Below are 15220 nucleotides of genomic sequence, written 5' to 3'. Positions count from 1 at the left end.
AGGAGAGTCACTAAAGAGGTCCTGATCCACTGATCTGGATGCCTCTCAATAAAGTGTCAATGATTTATACATAATACACAAGTCAAGTTATTTTAAATCTTGAAAGTGAATAAAAGGCCATGCACACATTCTCCCAGCACTCTTAGAGTGGAAAGGAACAGCTATTAGCACACAATGACTCAAGTTGGCTTGTTGACATCAAGGATTTTGTCACCACCTTGGACTTTGTTTCATCCCCAAGAGAGGGCTGGGGAGCTTCAGCTGTTCTAAGAAAGGAAAGGCATGATCTTTTGGCATCCCTGCTGGTTTCTTGAAGGGATAGAAGGATACCAATCTGATTTCTTTATAATGTTAAAAGTGTAAGGCTCCTGCAACTTTATACCAGTGACATTTGATGTCTTCTCCACAACAAGTTGGATGACTTATTATTGCCAGATATTAGCCTGCATTTATTTCCAGATAGGGATTTAGGGATGTGGCCTTGCACATTGTGGTTATTTATTTGCACTCCTTATTTGTATCTTCTGAATTCTTTGAGTTGAAAAATAACAATTTATTATCATTACAGTGCCATAATTTCAGATTCTTGGAACCCAGTTTTATGACTTCATCCATTTTTATGCATAACAATGCAAATTCTGACCAGTAATGTCACGTAATTCATAACAGTTACCATAAGAATCTAAACTCTGGAAATGGGCTAAAAAGCTCCCCTCAGTGCTGTACTAAAGCAGTAACAATTTTGGAACTTCTCATTTAAAGAGATAAAAATAATACAGTGATGCTGCTGAAGGGGACAAATGGAAGTGGGCAAACGGGACTCATGACCAAAAATGAGATGCTGAAATGTGCTGACAGGACAGTTCCACCCAAGTATAAAAGAGGGCTTTCCCGACTCCTCCTAGGGCTCACAACTACACAGCTAAGGTGAGTGTCTGAACACTAAGTCACAAAGCAGTTCTGCTTTTAGGGATATTTTAGGCTTTTTGTTACATATTATAACATTGTGATCCTATGCTAATTTTAAGACTAGACTACTTATTTTATTTTTTGGGCAAACTATAAAGTTTCAACCAACAACAAATGCCTTGTTTTTGTTGACAATACACAGAGGTGGTGAATTACAACATCAAGATAAAGTCCTAAGAGTTGGTGCAAGACAAAGGTAAACAGGAAACCATCTTTTAAAAGAACTGTAACTACTAAACATTGTGACAAATTGATATTTCTAATGTTGCTTGTGAAAATTCATGCATAACTTAAATTTCTTTTTGTAACAAAAAGATTTTGTTATTCTCAACCACCATCACCCAAATATGAAGTATATGATTCTATACTATAGAAATTTTGACACTGGATGACAAGATAATCAACCAAGTAATTAGTTATTTTACACTACAGTCACTACAACTAATGTTCAAGGGTGATGTATCATGTGTATGCACGTAAATGTTCTTTCCCCTTGCTACCTTGCATGAAAAATAATTGGTTGTTTTTTCTGTAAGAGTGCCACCATGAGTGGAGACCCAGAAATGGAGTGTTTTGGCCCTGCGGCCATTTACCTCCGCAAGCCAGAGAAGGAACGACTGGAAGCTCAAAATATGCCATTTGATGCCAAAACTGCTTATTTTGTGGCTGAACCCAAGGAGATGTACCTCAAAGGGGTCCTCAAGAGTCGGGAGGGTGGCAAAGCAACGGTGCAAACTCTATGTGGCAAAGTGGGTATAAGAGATATTCAAATAAAATTCGCTAAATAAAGTTTTAAGGCATCTGCAATATAACAGTTCGTACCTGTAATATGACATTCCCTCCAGACCCTCACAGTGAAGGAGGATGACATTTTTCCGATGAATCCCCCCAAGTTTGATAAAATCGAGGACATGGCCATGATGACCCACCTCAACGAACCCACCGTGCTGTACAACCTCAAAGAGCGTTATGCAGCATGGATGATCTACGTAAGTAAACAAAAATGTATAGCGCTAATCTGTTTCAAACACGTTGTAGAATTTTACATGTAAATCAATGCAATGTTTACATCTAATGAGTAAAAGAACATTACTTTCTTGCAGACTTACTCTGGGTTGTTCTGTGTCACTGTGAACCCCTATAAGTGGCTCCCAGTGTACGATTCTGTTGTCGTGACAGCCTACAGGGGCAAAAAAAGAATTGAAGCTCCACCTCACATCTTCTCCATCTCTGACAATGCCTATCAGTTCATGCTCACTGGTATGAAAAATAATGTTTATCATTTTGAATGCAGCTGAAGTACATTGGCTAAGATTGTAAAAAGACATTAACTATGCTAGTATTTTGAATGTAATAAATGACTTTCTACATTTTTGTAGATCGTGAGAATCAGTCTATCCTGATTACGTAAGTATTTTCATCACAAACAAAACTGTGTGCTAAAAATGCAGAAACAAATTTTATTTATTACATATATTTCATTATATATTCACATTGAATATTATGTTATAATATATTGTACCATATTTTCAGTGGAGAATCTGGTGCAGGAAAGACTGTGAACACCAAACGTGTCATCCAGTACTTTGCGACAATCGCTGTATCTGGTCAGAAGAAGGTAGAGCCTGTTGAGGGAAAAATGAAGGTAAGCGATATACACAATTTGTTTGCCAATATGATGAGGATGGAGCAAATCAGTAAAACATTTTTTATCTGCACATTCTGTACACATCAGGGGTCACTGGAGGATCAAATCATTGCAGCCAACCCCTTGCTGGAAGCCTATGGAAATGCCAAGACTGTGAGGAATGACAACTCTTCCCGCTTTGTGAGTACTGAGCCAACTTTGCAGTAAATAGTACAGGGGCCCCGCAAGGGTGTGTAAGCTCACCATTTCTGTTTACTCTTTACACAAATGACTGCATTAGTCAGCAGTCAAATCAATTCATTATTACATTTTCAGATGACACTGTATTGCAGTACTGATGACTACAAAGCTGCTGTAGAAGGGTTTCTCTTATCCAAAACAAATTTCTCCTAAGGGAGACAGTAAATACTACCTTGACCTTGACTTGCATCTCTCCGTTGTGTGCTTTGATTCTGTAATGGAATGTTGTTATCTAATGAATCTTACCTCTGGTTAAATCTCCAGGGTAAATTTATCCGAATTCATTTTGGCACCACTGGAAAACTGGCCTCAGCTGATATTGAAACTTGTGAGTCCTTTATTCTTTCACAGCTCAGTTGATTACTATAGACATTCTATGATTTACTCTTTTGATAATCATGTTACTGATTCGTAGATCTGCTGGAAAAGTCCAGGGTAACTTTCCAGCTGTGTGCTGAGAGAAGCTACCACATCTTCTACCAGCTCTGCACTGGCCATAAGCCAGAACTGCTGGGTAAAAAACTGCACTTGATTGCATTAGAATCATATTTTCAGTTTTTACAAAGATTGCAAGAACAGATACTGTGATATGTTTAAGCAGTATGAAGTCTTAAAATCATAATTCTCTTGCAGAGGCTCTTCTGATCACCACTAACCCATACGACTATCCCATGGTCAGCCAGGGTGAGATCACTGTCAAGAGCATTAATGATGTGGAAGAGTTCGTTGCAACTGATGTAAGTGGAAGTCAACTTGTCAGTTAATTTACATATAAAGCCTATTTCATCATTTAGAAGCATCATCATCACAACAAAGACTTTAAGAGTAATATATAATGCTAATATATAATATGTCAGACATGCTATTAAACAAATTTGAGGTAGTCTATTAGGGACAACTGATAGATTGATAATTATAAGTAAGTATACTAAATGACAAGACACATTTGATTGTTTTTGATTTGCAGACAGCCATTGATATTCTGGGCTTCACTGCTGAGGAGAAAATGGGCATCTACAAGCTGACAGGAGCTGTGATGCATCATGGGAACATGAAGTTCAAGCAGAAGCAGAGGGAGGAGCAGGCCGAGCCTGATGGAACTGAAGGTGTGTTTTCAATCTAAGAAACATCTTTCCACAATATGGACACACATATAAGTAATTTACTTGAAATATTTCTTCCAGTGGCTGATAAAATCGCTTACCTCATGGGACTGAACTCTGCTGACATGCTGAAAGCTTTGTGTTTTCCCAGAGTGAAGGTCGGGAATGAATATGTGACCAAAGGTCAAACTGTTCCTCAGGTATGTGCGTTTAAAAATGCATCATTTTTGTATGCTGCATCACTGAATTTTTATGAATATACATTTTCATGAATTAGAATGAAATGGTATAAAATAGCACCCCCTCCCTCCCTAAATTAGGTGAATAATGCAGCCATGGCTCTGTGCAAGTCAGTCTATGAGAAAATGTTCTTGTGGATGGTTGTCAGAATCAATGAGATGCTGGACACCAAACAGCCAAGACAGTTCTTCATCGGAGTGCTTGACATTGCTGGGTTCGAAATCTTTGATGTAAGTTAACAAGATAAAAAAAATGAATCTGATGCTTTAGATTTGCTTCTTGATTCAGGTGCTAAATTTATGTTAACTACAGTTCAACAGCCTGGAGCAGCTGTGCATTAATTTCACCAATGAGAAACTGCAACAGTTTTTCAACCACCACATGTTTGTGCTGGAACAAGAGGAATACAAGAAAGAAGGTATTGAGTGGGAGTTCATTGACTTCGGTATGGACTTGGCTGCCTGCATTGAGCTTATTGAGAAGGTAACAATTTTCACCTTCAGGACATATAGTGCTTTGTGTTTTTTTTACATAACTGCTTTGCTTTGCTCCCTTGTCTTTTCTCAAATGTGCTCTTTCTTGCAGCCAATGGGTATTTTCTCCATCCTTGAGGAGGAGTGTATGTTCCCCAAAGCAACAGACATGACCTTCAAGAACAAGCTGCATGACCAGCATCTTGGTAAAACTCCATCCTTCCAGAAGCCCAAACCGACCAAAGGCAAAGCTGAGGCCCACTTCTCCTTGGTGCACTATGCTGGAACTGTGGATTACAACATCACAGGCTGGCTGGATAAGAACAAGGACCCTCTAAATGACTCTGTGGTTCAGTTGTACCAGAAGTCTTCAATGAAACTTTTGGCTCATCTGTATGCTGCTCATGCTTCTGCTGAAGGTCTGCAAAACAAATTCACACATTTATGATTGAAACTTTAGTATGAAAATAGAAAAACTAAAAATTCTGTTTGATTTCTGTACATGGTATTGTTTATGAGATAATACTCAACTATATTGCTTTATCAACAGCTGAATCTGGTGGCAAAAAGGGTGGGAAAAAGAAGGGTGGCTCCTTCCAGACCGTGTCTGCTTTGTTCAGGGTAATGGTTCCATTTTACTCCTCAAATATTTTATTTGCATAAAAGCTGTACTGGGTGATAGATTGTCTTTTTTATTCTTTAACTAACAGGAGAACTTGGGCAAACTGATGACCAACTTGAGAAGCACTCATCCTCATTTTGTGCGTTGCTTGATTCCAAATGAGTCAAAGACTCCAGGTCAATATATTTTGCACATCTATGTTAGAATACTGAAAAGCATGTGATATATTTAAAGATGTGACCCTTTGTTAAACATGAGCAACTTCTCTTAAAACAATATATGTTTTTAACTGTTTTTAATTTTAGGTCTTATGGAGAACTTTCTGGTCATCCACCAGTTGCGCTGTAACGGTGTACTGGAAGGAATCAGAATTTGCAGAAAGGGTTTCCCAAGCAGAATCCTCTATGGTGACTTTAAGCAGAGGTATTTAATTTACATGTGTTTTAAATGATATATCAATAGTCTTAGTCTTAGTCTAGACAACTAAAACATTCTAATGAATATTAGGGTTCATTTGATATTTAAATAATATTTAAAATAATTTAATACTATTTGTGAATTTATGTGCACAGAAAGTGTTCTCATGCAAAATTGCACAACACTTTGTTCTTGGCCCCATTTTAATGTTTATGAATATGGATTATTCTAAATATGGAGCATGTGCCCACAGCTAGTAATTTGCCCAAAACAAGTCAGCTTTCTCTCTGTTCCTCTCTTGCATGGGCAACAAGATCTTATCTTATCATAAATTTTAAGATCATAAATTCTGAATAAATAGAAATGGACATATGCAGAATCACAGATATTAGGTACAAATGTGTGTGTGTACAGAAGATTAGTTAATGAGACTGGTGTCCTCTCTTAGTACTTCATGTAATGTACCATCCAGGTGCAAATTTCAATGCAACATGATTCTGAAACCATATTATTGCATCAATTCAAGGTAAAAAAGTGACATCTTGAATGTCTTTCTTTAGATACAAAGTACTGAATGCTAGTGTCATCCCTGAGGGTCAGTTCATTGACAATAAGAAGGCTTCAGAGAAGCTCCTTAGCTCTATTGATGTGGATCATACCCAGTACAAGTTTGGACACACCAAGGTACACACTATCAAAGCACCTGACTTGTTATGTATAATATTAGATAATATTGCATAATGCTTTTTCAATTTTTTGTGATAGGTGTTCTTCAAAGCTGGTCTGCTGGGTACCCTTGAGGAGATGCGAGATGAAAAACTTGTTATCCTTGTGACTATGACTCAAGCACTTTGCAGAGGATATGTTATGAGGAAAGAGTTTGTCAAAATGATGGAGAGAAGGTATGTTTTTGCTTGAAAAATATTCGGTGGGGGGTAAACCTTCATATTCACACACAGGATCTGACCATTTCTTCTGATTCTATGACACAGAGAGGCCATCTACAGCATCCAGTACAACATCCGCTCATTCATGAATGTGAAACACTGGCCATGGATGAAGCTGTATTTTAAGATCAAGCCTCTGCTGAAGAGTGCAGAGACTGAGAAGGAAATGGCAGCCATGAAAGAGAATTTTGAAAAAATGAAGGAGGATCTAGCAAAGGCACTTGCCAAGAAGAAGGAGCTGGAGGAGAAAATGGTTTCTCTGCTGCAGGAGAAAAATGACCTGCAGTTACAAGTGGCAGCTGTGAGTTTTTCAGCAAAAGAACGCAAATAAGCAATTCATCTTTTTAGGATAATACACAATTTAAAGTAAAAATAACAACAAATGATGTTCTAATAAACAGGAAACAGAAAACCTGTCTGATGCTGAGGAGAGATGTGAAGGACTCATCAAAAGCAAGATCCAGCTTGAGGCGAAGCTTAAAGAGACAACTGAAAGATTAGAGGATGAGGAAGAAATCAATGCTGAACTGACAGCCAAGAAGAGAAAACTAGAGGACGAGTGCTCTGAGCTAAAGAAAGACATTGATGATTTAGAGCTTACCTTGGCCAAAGTAGAGAAGGAGAAACATGCCACTGAGAACAAGGTTAATATCTTGAGCAAAAGGTTCTGGTAATCTTGATCTTTTACTCAGGTTGCAGTCATTCAAATAAATTTGTCTCTAGGTTAAAAACCTTACTGAAGAAATGACATCTCAAGATGAGGTTATTGTCAAGCTGACTAAGGAGAAGAAAGCCCTCCAAGAGGCACATCAACAGACCCTAGATGATCTCCAGGCAGAGGAAGACAAAGTCAATACTCTGACAAAAGCCAAAGCAAAGCTTGAGCAACAAGTCGATGACGTGAGTTTGAAATAAGTTTCAAATTAGTGCAAGCTAGTACTCATAGGTATAGTTACTGTTACAACAAGAAGCAGAAATCATGAACCATGAAAGTAATATTTTGGTGAAAGTACTAATATTTCACAACTGTGAACAGCTGGAAGGTTCTCTGGAGCAGGAGAAGAAACTCCGTATGGACCTTGAGAGAGCCAAGAGAAAGCTTGAGGGCGATTTCAAACTTTCCCAGGAATCCATAATGGATCTGGAAAATGACAAGCAACAACTAGAAGAAAAGCTGAAAAAGTGAAGCACTAATAACATTTTGTTATCCTATCCAATTTACCATTTATAATTCAGATTCCTTGTTCACTTTCAGAACAACTATATCTCATGAAACATTTCTGTTTTTTTTTTCTTTTCAAAACAGGAAGGACTTTGAGTCAAGTCAACTTCTGAGCAGGATTGAAGATGAGCAATCTCTTGGTATTCAGCTCCAGAAGAAGATTAAAGAACTTCAGGTCACTCAAAAAAAGTGCTATTGATTTTTTTTCTTTATTCCTAGTAATTAACTGTAACTCATCAAAGTTTTGTAACTACAGGCCCGCATTGAGGAGCTGGAGGAAGAAATTGAGGCAGAACGAGCCGCTCGTGCTAAGGTTGAGAAGCAGCGATCTGATCTCGCCAGGGAACTTGAGGAGATCAGTGAGAGGCTTGAAGAAGCAGGTGGTGCCACTTCTGCCCAGATTGAGATGAACAAGAAACGTGAGGCTGAGTTCCAGAAACTACGCCGCGATCTGGAGGAGTCCACCCTACAGCATGAAGCAACTGCTGCGGCACTCCGCAAGAAGCAGGCTGACACTGTGGCAGAGCTGGGAGAGCAGATCGACAACCTCCAGCGTGTGAAACAGAAGCTAGAAAAAGAGAAAAGTGAGCTTAAAATGGAGATTGATGACTTGTCAAGCAGTATGGAGTCTGTTGCCAAATCAAAGGCAAGTATTACCATATTGATGAAGTATTGTACATAAAACACAGCACTGTGTGTGTAAAAAAAATCATCAACTTTTTTTTTTTGTGTGTTTGGCAGACAAATCTTGAAAAGATGTGTCGTACACTGGAAGATCAGTTGAGCGAGTTTAAGACCAAGCATGACGAACATGTACGCCACATCAATGATCTAAGTGCTCAAAAGGCAAGATTTCAGACTGAAAATGGTAAGTATAGTTTAGTTTACAAAAGGGATAATATTACATACTCTATAAACACCTATTCAACATTGCAGTTATTGACCATCATCATGAAATCCTTTCTAGGTGAAATGGGACGTCAGTTAGAAGAGAAAGAGGCTTTAGTTTCTCAGCTGACTCGAAGCAAACAGGCTTACACTCAGCAGATTGAAGAGCTGAAGAGGCACATTGAGGAAGAAGTGAAGGTGAGGAATTAGTATTTTCTTAATGAATAAACTTATGTACTGAACCTACTGAATAACTCTGGACATGTTTTTATTGTTTTAAAGGCCAAAAATGCCTTAGCACACGCTGTCCAATCTTCCCGTCATGACTGTGATCTGCTCAGAGAGCAGTATGAGGAGGAACAAGAGGCCAAATCTGAGCTTCAGCGCAGCATGTCAAAGGCCAACAGTGAGGTAGCTCAATGGAGAGCCAAATATGAGACTGATGCCATTCAGCGTACCGAAGAGCTTGAGGAAGCAAAGTAAAAGAAATCTCCTGTTTTAAATGTTCTCACACCTGGAAATAAAGTAGTGGCAATGACTAATATTTCACTGATGCTCCTAGGAAAAAACTTGCTCAGCGTTTGCAGGATGCTGAGGAGTCCATTGAAGCTGTGAATGCCAAATGTGCCTCTTTGGAAAAGACCAAGCAACGATTGCAAAATGAAGTTGAGGATCTCATGATTGATGTGGAGAGAGCTAATGCTTTGGCTGCCAACCTTGACAAGAAACAAAGGAACTTTGATAAGGTAAAGCAACTTTATTTTAATTACATATAATATTTTGTGATGCACCTCACTATAGGTATTTAATGTTCAATTTTGATGTCATAAAGGTCCTGGCAGAATGGAAGCAGAAGTATGAGGAGAGTCAGGCAGAGCTGGAAGGATCCCTGAAGGAGGCTCGTTCTCTTAGCACAGAACTTTTCAAAATGAAGAATTCTTATGAGGAGGCTTTGGACCAGCTGGAGACCCTGAAGAGGGAAAACAAGAACCTTCAGCGTATGCACAATAGTTTACTGCTGAATTCTCTGCTTGTTAGATCTTCTTCAGAATAGTATGTTTCAACCCATTGTTAATCATGTGTCCCTTTCTGTATACAGAGGAGATCTCAGATCTAACTGAGCAGCTCGGCGAGACTGGAAAAACTATTCATGAGTTGGAAAAAGGAAAGAAAACAGCTGAAATTGAAAAATCTGAAATCCAGGCCGCTCTTGAAGAAGCTGAGGTACCACATGAGGCTTGAAGTTTTTTACATTTCCATTATCTCCACTGTTCTAGCAAACAATACCCGACAAACCTTCTTAATTTTCAGGCAACCCTAGAGCATGAAGAATCCAAGATTCTTCGTGTTCAGCTTGAGCTGAACCAAGTGAAAGGGGAAATCGATCGGAAATTGGCTGAGAAGGATGAGGAGATTGAACAGATTAAGCGAAACAGCCAGAGAATCATTGATTCCATGCAGAGCACTCTGGATGCTGAAGTCAGAAGCAGAAATGATGCTCTGAGAATCAAGAAGAAGATGGAAGGAGACCTCAATGAGATGGAGATTCAGCTGAGCCATGCAAATCGCCAGGCTGCTGAAGCTCAGAAACAGCTCAGGAACGTCCAAGGACAACTCAAGGTTTGCTCCATTACAGAAGTGTTGCATTTTTATCTAACTAATTAGATCAGAAGATCTAATTGACTCTTGTTTGCTTCAGGATGCTCAACTCCATCTTGATGAGGCTTTACGAGCACAAGAAGACATGAAAGAGCAGGTTGCCATGGTAGAGCGCAGGAACAACCTGATGCAGGCTGAGATTGAGGAGCTGAGAGTTGCTCTGGAGCAGACCGAGAGAGGCCGCAAAGTGGCCGAGCAGGAACTGGTGGATGCCAGTGAGCGAGTGACTCTCTTACACTCCCAAGTAAGAAGAATGATGAATATTTTAAGGAATAACTCATAAGCAACATTATTTTTAACATTCTCTCATTTTCTTCAGAATACCAGTCTTATCAACACTAAGAAGAAGCTGGAAGCAGATCTTGTTCAGATTCAAGGTGAGATGGAAGATGTGGTCCAGGAAGCACGAAATGCTGACGAGAAGGCAAAGAAAGCAATAACTGATGTAAGTGAAAAATGTTCATTGATGAGTTAGCAATGTTTGTTATTATTTGCAGGCTAAGTATCTACTAAATTGCATATATTCTGACATTCTATAACCTGCCATTGACTACTAATTTACAGATTCTTATTAACCCAAGTAACTGAGTAAACTGAGTACAAAATGATTCCAGGCTGCCATGATGGCAGAAGAGCTGAAGAAAGAGCAGGACACGAGTGCTCACCTTGAAAGGATGAAGAAGAACCTGGACGTTACAGTCAAAGACCTGCAGCACCGTCTGGATGAGGCTGAGAGTCTGGCCTTGAAGGGTGGAAAGAAGCAGCTCCAGAAACTGGAGGCCAGAGTATGTGGCTATACATTACACACAGTACATTCACTTACTTTAGCACAAGCATAAAGTCAGGATTGGAATAGCATCAGTTATAATCTCTGTTTCAGGTTCGTGAGCTGGAGAGCGAAGTTGAAGCGGAACAGAGACGCGGTGCTGATGCTGTTAAGGGAGTCCGCAAATACGAAAGAAGAGTGAAGGAACTGACTTATCAGGTACTCAATCAAACAACAATACATATACAGGTATGGTAAACTATCAAATTGAGACACTTTCTAAAAACTTTTTCCTCACACAGACTGAAGAAGATAAGAAGAATATTATCAGACTGCAAGACCTTGTGGACAAACTTCAACTGAAAGTCAAGGCCTACAAGAGACAGAGTGAAGATGCTGTGAGTGATTTTAGACTTTGATGAGTGATATGCTATTTAACATGCAACAAAATATTCTGGATATGATGAACCTAAACAAGTGTTTAATTAATTGACAGGAGGAACAGGCCAACACTCACCTGACCAGATTCAGGAAGGTGCAGCATGAGCTGGAGGAGGCTCAGGAGAGAGCTGACATTGCTGAGTCTCAGGTCAACAAGCTGAGAGCTAAAAGCCGTGAATTAGGGAAGGTAAATATCACACTTTCGTTTGTTACATTATTTGTGCACAGATGCATTTTGCTCTTCATAAACTTAATTATTTGTGCATAAGCATTGTATACGAAATCTTTGTTGTATATGTTTACAGGGAAAGGAGGCTGAGGAATGAACCCTCTGTCAAAGAGAGCTGGCAGAGAAACAAGAACTCATATAATATGAATACTTGTAAAATGCTAGTAACTAATAAAAAAATTAAAAAAAAATCATATGATCTGATATGTCTTTGTGTTTTGTGTTGGATATTTGGTGACATTTGTGACTAATATGTTGTTTTAAGCATTTTCATCTGATTTAAAACCACAAGAACATTCTGTGAGGCAGTGTTAGCCGACTACTAACATAAAGGTTGCTGGTTCTACATGATTTCAATAAAATGAGCTTTTGAGGAAGTGCAGATCAATCGATACCTGGGAATGTCATAGCACATCACAACGAAAAATTGAAAGACGAAATATATATAGAAAATACCTAGTGAGAAAAACTGGTTTGAATCTGCTGCTGCTAAATAAAGCTACGCTCTTATACCAGACCTAGAAAATTACTTACCTGAAAGCCACAGTAGGATCCAGCAAATGAATTACATACTCTTAAGAGGAACTACACAAAATTATTAGGAAAGAAACACTACTTCTTATGAACCCAGAGCAGTAATTATTATTATTTTAATTTTAATTTAATCTATTTTATTCAAGCTCTCCACTAAATACGAGATACTGTATTTGACCACCAGGGGTTGCTATGCGCTATTACTCGCTCTAGTAAAACTGCTTCTGTCAGTTCTGTTTCTCCTCCTGAGACCCAGAAAAAAAAAAAAAAGTTTTTTGAATTTAGTATTTTTTCACGTCGTGAAATTGTTTAGATTAAAGAAACAGATGAAAAAAATGTTTTTGAAAAATTATATTTTATTCGTTATGCTATGGCTTCTGTAGTGGACACCATGACTCTAGTTGTTTAAAAATAAAATTACATGAAATTACATGTATAGGCAAAAACAATGGTATTTTTATTTTTTATTCACCAATCAATTTTTTTTTGTTTTTTTTTTTTACAAAACTTTGTTTAAAGATGATTCTCAAATATGTTATGAAAGATATAATGGAATTAATTGATATATCACATACATGGCTTTTCCCATTCAATACAATGCATCTATACACATCTATATCTAATTTGCATATTAATGTGTTCTTGGGACAACATGTAATGAAAAAAAGAAGTTTAATAATGGGAGTAATAATTGGCAACATTTTCATAATAATGTCTAATAATTAATAGGAATATTGATATATAATTTATTTCACTAATCACTCGTGTCTCCTAAAATGCCTGATAAACATGATTTAAGTCCCGGTGTCCTCTACAGTGGACATGTATAAAATCGATGTCTTGTCAGATGTAAATGATAATACCAAAATATTATCATATTTCCATAAGGGTGTTAAATTTGATCACTGAATCAATGTCAGTCATTTTCAAAGACCAAGGAGATGGAGTGGTCATGGTGAAACCTCCGAACATTTGGTATCTCTGAAAAGCCCTGAATGTGTTCTTTACAGGACATCCAGAATTAAAACTGTGACATGTATGATGGCAGAGAAAATCACTAAAATTTGAATAAGAAACAGTATCCAGTCAAAACCCCACGAAGCACAAGCGTATCGGTGTGAAGACTCGTTTAAACAGCAGACACCTCGGTCCGTGTACGTTTTGATAGTTTGTTTTCCAATTCGAAATGAAATACGCAAAAATGAGAAAACGGCCGTTTTCCGTTTTTTCGTTTTGTAAAAAAAACGGGAAAACGAGATTTTGACTCGATTTTCGTTATTTCGGGTCACGGATAGAAAACGGAAACACGACTTCAAAACTCGTTTTCCACATGTGGGCGGTCATTACACGCCCCTTTCAGCCGATTGGTCAATCAAATCTGAGCCAGTGACGTCATCTTCAGTTCGTTCAACAAAATAACAGTCCTCTGCCGCTATATCAGTAGATGTCATAAATCGGCTTTCTTCTGTGCAACCTAACGCGTATTTCACAGAAATATTTATTTCAGAAATATTAATCAGCACACTGTTATACTGTTATAATGCTGTTTGTAGTTTAATATGCATGGTGAAACTGCGCTACACACACAGAGGAGCGGATGAACAGCACAGATTTTTTTTTTTTTTAAATACAGTTTTTATTTTATTCTATTTTGAATAAATAGAATAAATCACAATAAATAAGTAGTGTAAGCAATTTTGAAAAACGAACAATAGCTCATCTGTCTTTATTTATTTATTTATTTATTTATTTATTTTATATAGCCTAGACTGTGTTGAACATTGCCTGCTGAATAGGCCAATGTTAATAACACCACGGTTAAAAGATTGAGGGAATATGTAAAGATCAAACATTAAAGATCAAAATTACAAAAATAATATATAAATGTTAAGCCAAAACGAATTCATTTGAAGCTGAACTGAAACAGAAACCGGCGTTATAACCTAGGCTACCTCTCTAATTAGACACAAATCCAAATGTTTCAATATGTTTGGAGGCTAAACTATATTTATTATTTAAACCTTTTATTGTAGGCTACACAGACTACTTAAATGAGCAGTATAACTTTTTATATATTTGGTTAAATGTGTGTTAATTTGGCAGTTAACAGACTGCGATGTCAAGTTACTAAAACTGATGTTGTGCGCGTGAGGCGCCGATGCATTCACTTGAATTTTCTTATAAAAGCGGAAACAACTTAAAATACTCAGACATTTATGGTCAAATATATGTAACACCATTCGAATCTGTGAAGGGTTAAATAGGCCTATTATTTTTGTACACTCACAAAAAACAAAACATTGCTCGTAAAATAAACAAAGAAATGTTCTGCTGTCTCGGTTTCCTTTCTGTGAACTTCTCAAAAATTAACCGACACTCTATTGTCGAATTGTTTCCCTCTTCAATATGTTAATTATTTAAGTGAAATAAATTTCGCGCATAGACAGTTATACCTTTTATATAATTTAATCATTTTTTCTCCGTTCACAGAAGCGCTGCAGGTGCGTGATGATGATGAATCCTCACGTTTTGTTGTTTATTCTGCTATTTGTTCATGTAGGCTAAAACTAAACCCTGGGATTTTTTTAATGATTCACAGACATTTATCAATTCTAATTTCGTTTACTTCTAATTTAATATAGGCTAATCTTGTCGGTTAATGAAACCATGATCGCGTCAGTAGAAACTCAGGGGGGAAAAAAACAGAAATGATATTGAAAAGGCAACAATAATTTTCGTTTAGTTTAAGTTTTTCAAAACATCCACAGAACTGCATTACAGTAAATTTTCCCGCTGTTTAAGCCACGAATATTTACAAAGAT

At 37.7% G+C, this 15220-nt stretch overlaps 1 protein-coding gene across 2 annotated transcripts; it reads left to right on the top strand.

Annotated features, from left to right (window-relative positions):
• The first annotated feature begins 867 nt into the window (after window positions 1-867).
• On the top strand, window positions 868-12058 carry LOC125273745 (myosin heavy chain, fast skeletal muscle-like). 2 transcript variants are annotated; one of them, XM_048199388.1, is made up of 41 exons: window positions 868-927; window positions 1112-1165; window positions 1506-1718; window positions 1815-1958; window positions 2073-2229; window positions 2349-2376; window positions 2503-2614; window positions 2705-2797; window positions 3122-3185; window positions 3273-3371; window positions 3491-3594; window positions 3825-3963; window positions 4042-4160; window positions 4281-4430; window positions 4513-4683; window positions 4786-5092; window positions 5224-5294; window positions 5384-5471; window positions 5601-5718; window positions 6273-6396; window positions 6478-6614; window positions 6705-6960; window positions 7061-7303; window positions 7383-7559; window positions 7696-7841; window positions 7966-8056; window positions 8138-8527; window positions 8623-8749; window positions 8849-8967; window positions 9052-9248; window positions 9332-9515; window positions 9602-9767; window positions 9869-9993; window positions 10081-10389; window positions 10469-10672; window positions 10748-10873; window positions 11043-11213; window positions 11309-11413; window positions 11497-11592; window positions 11691-11822; window positions 11941-12058. In XM_048199388.1, exons 3-41 carry the CDS (start codon window positions 1515-1517, stop codon window positions 11959-11961), a joined length of 5814 nt encoding a protein of 1937 aa, XP_048055345.1. In that variant the 5' UTR covers window positions 868-927; window positions 1112-1165; window positions 1506-1514; the 3' UTR covers window positions 11962-12058. The 2 variants fall into 2 exon arrangements, with proteins under 2 accessions (XP_048055345.1, XP_048055344.1); XM_048199387.1 differs by having other exon boundaries at window positions 2503-2797.
• Window positions 12059-15220: the final 3162 nt, after the last annotated feature.

This window comes from Megalobrama amblycephala, linkage group LG8, assembly GCF_018812025.1.
Source record: "Megalobrama amblycephala isolate DHTTF-2021 linkage group LG8, ASM1881202v1, whole genome shotgun sequence".
In the NCBI taxonomy this organism is placed as follows: domain Eukaryota; kingdom Metazoa; phylum Chordata; class Actinopteri; order Cypriniformes; family Xenocyprididae; genus Megalobrama; species Megalobrama amblycephala.
This window is presented reverse-complemented; position numbering and strand designations above follow the sequence as displayed.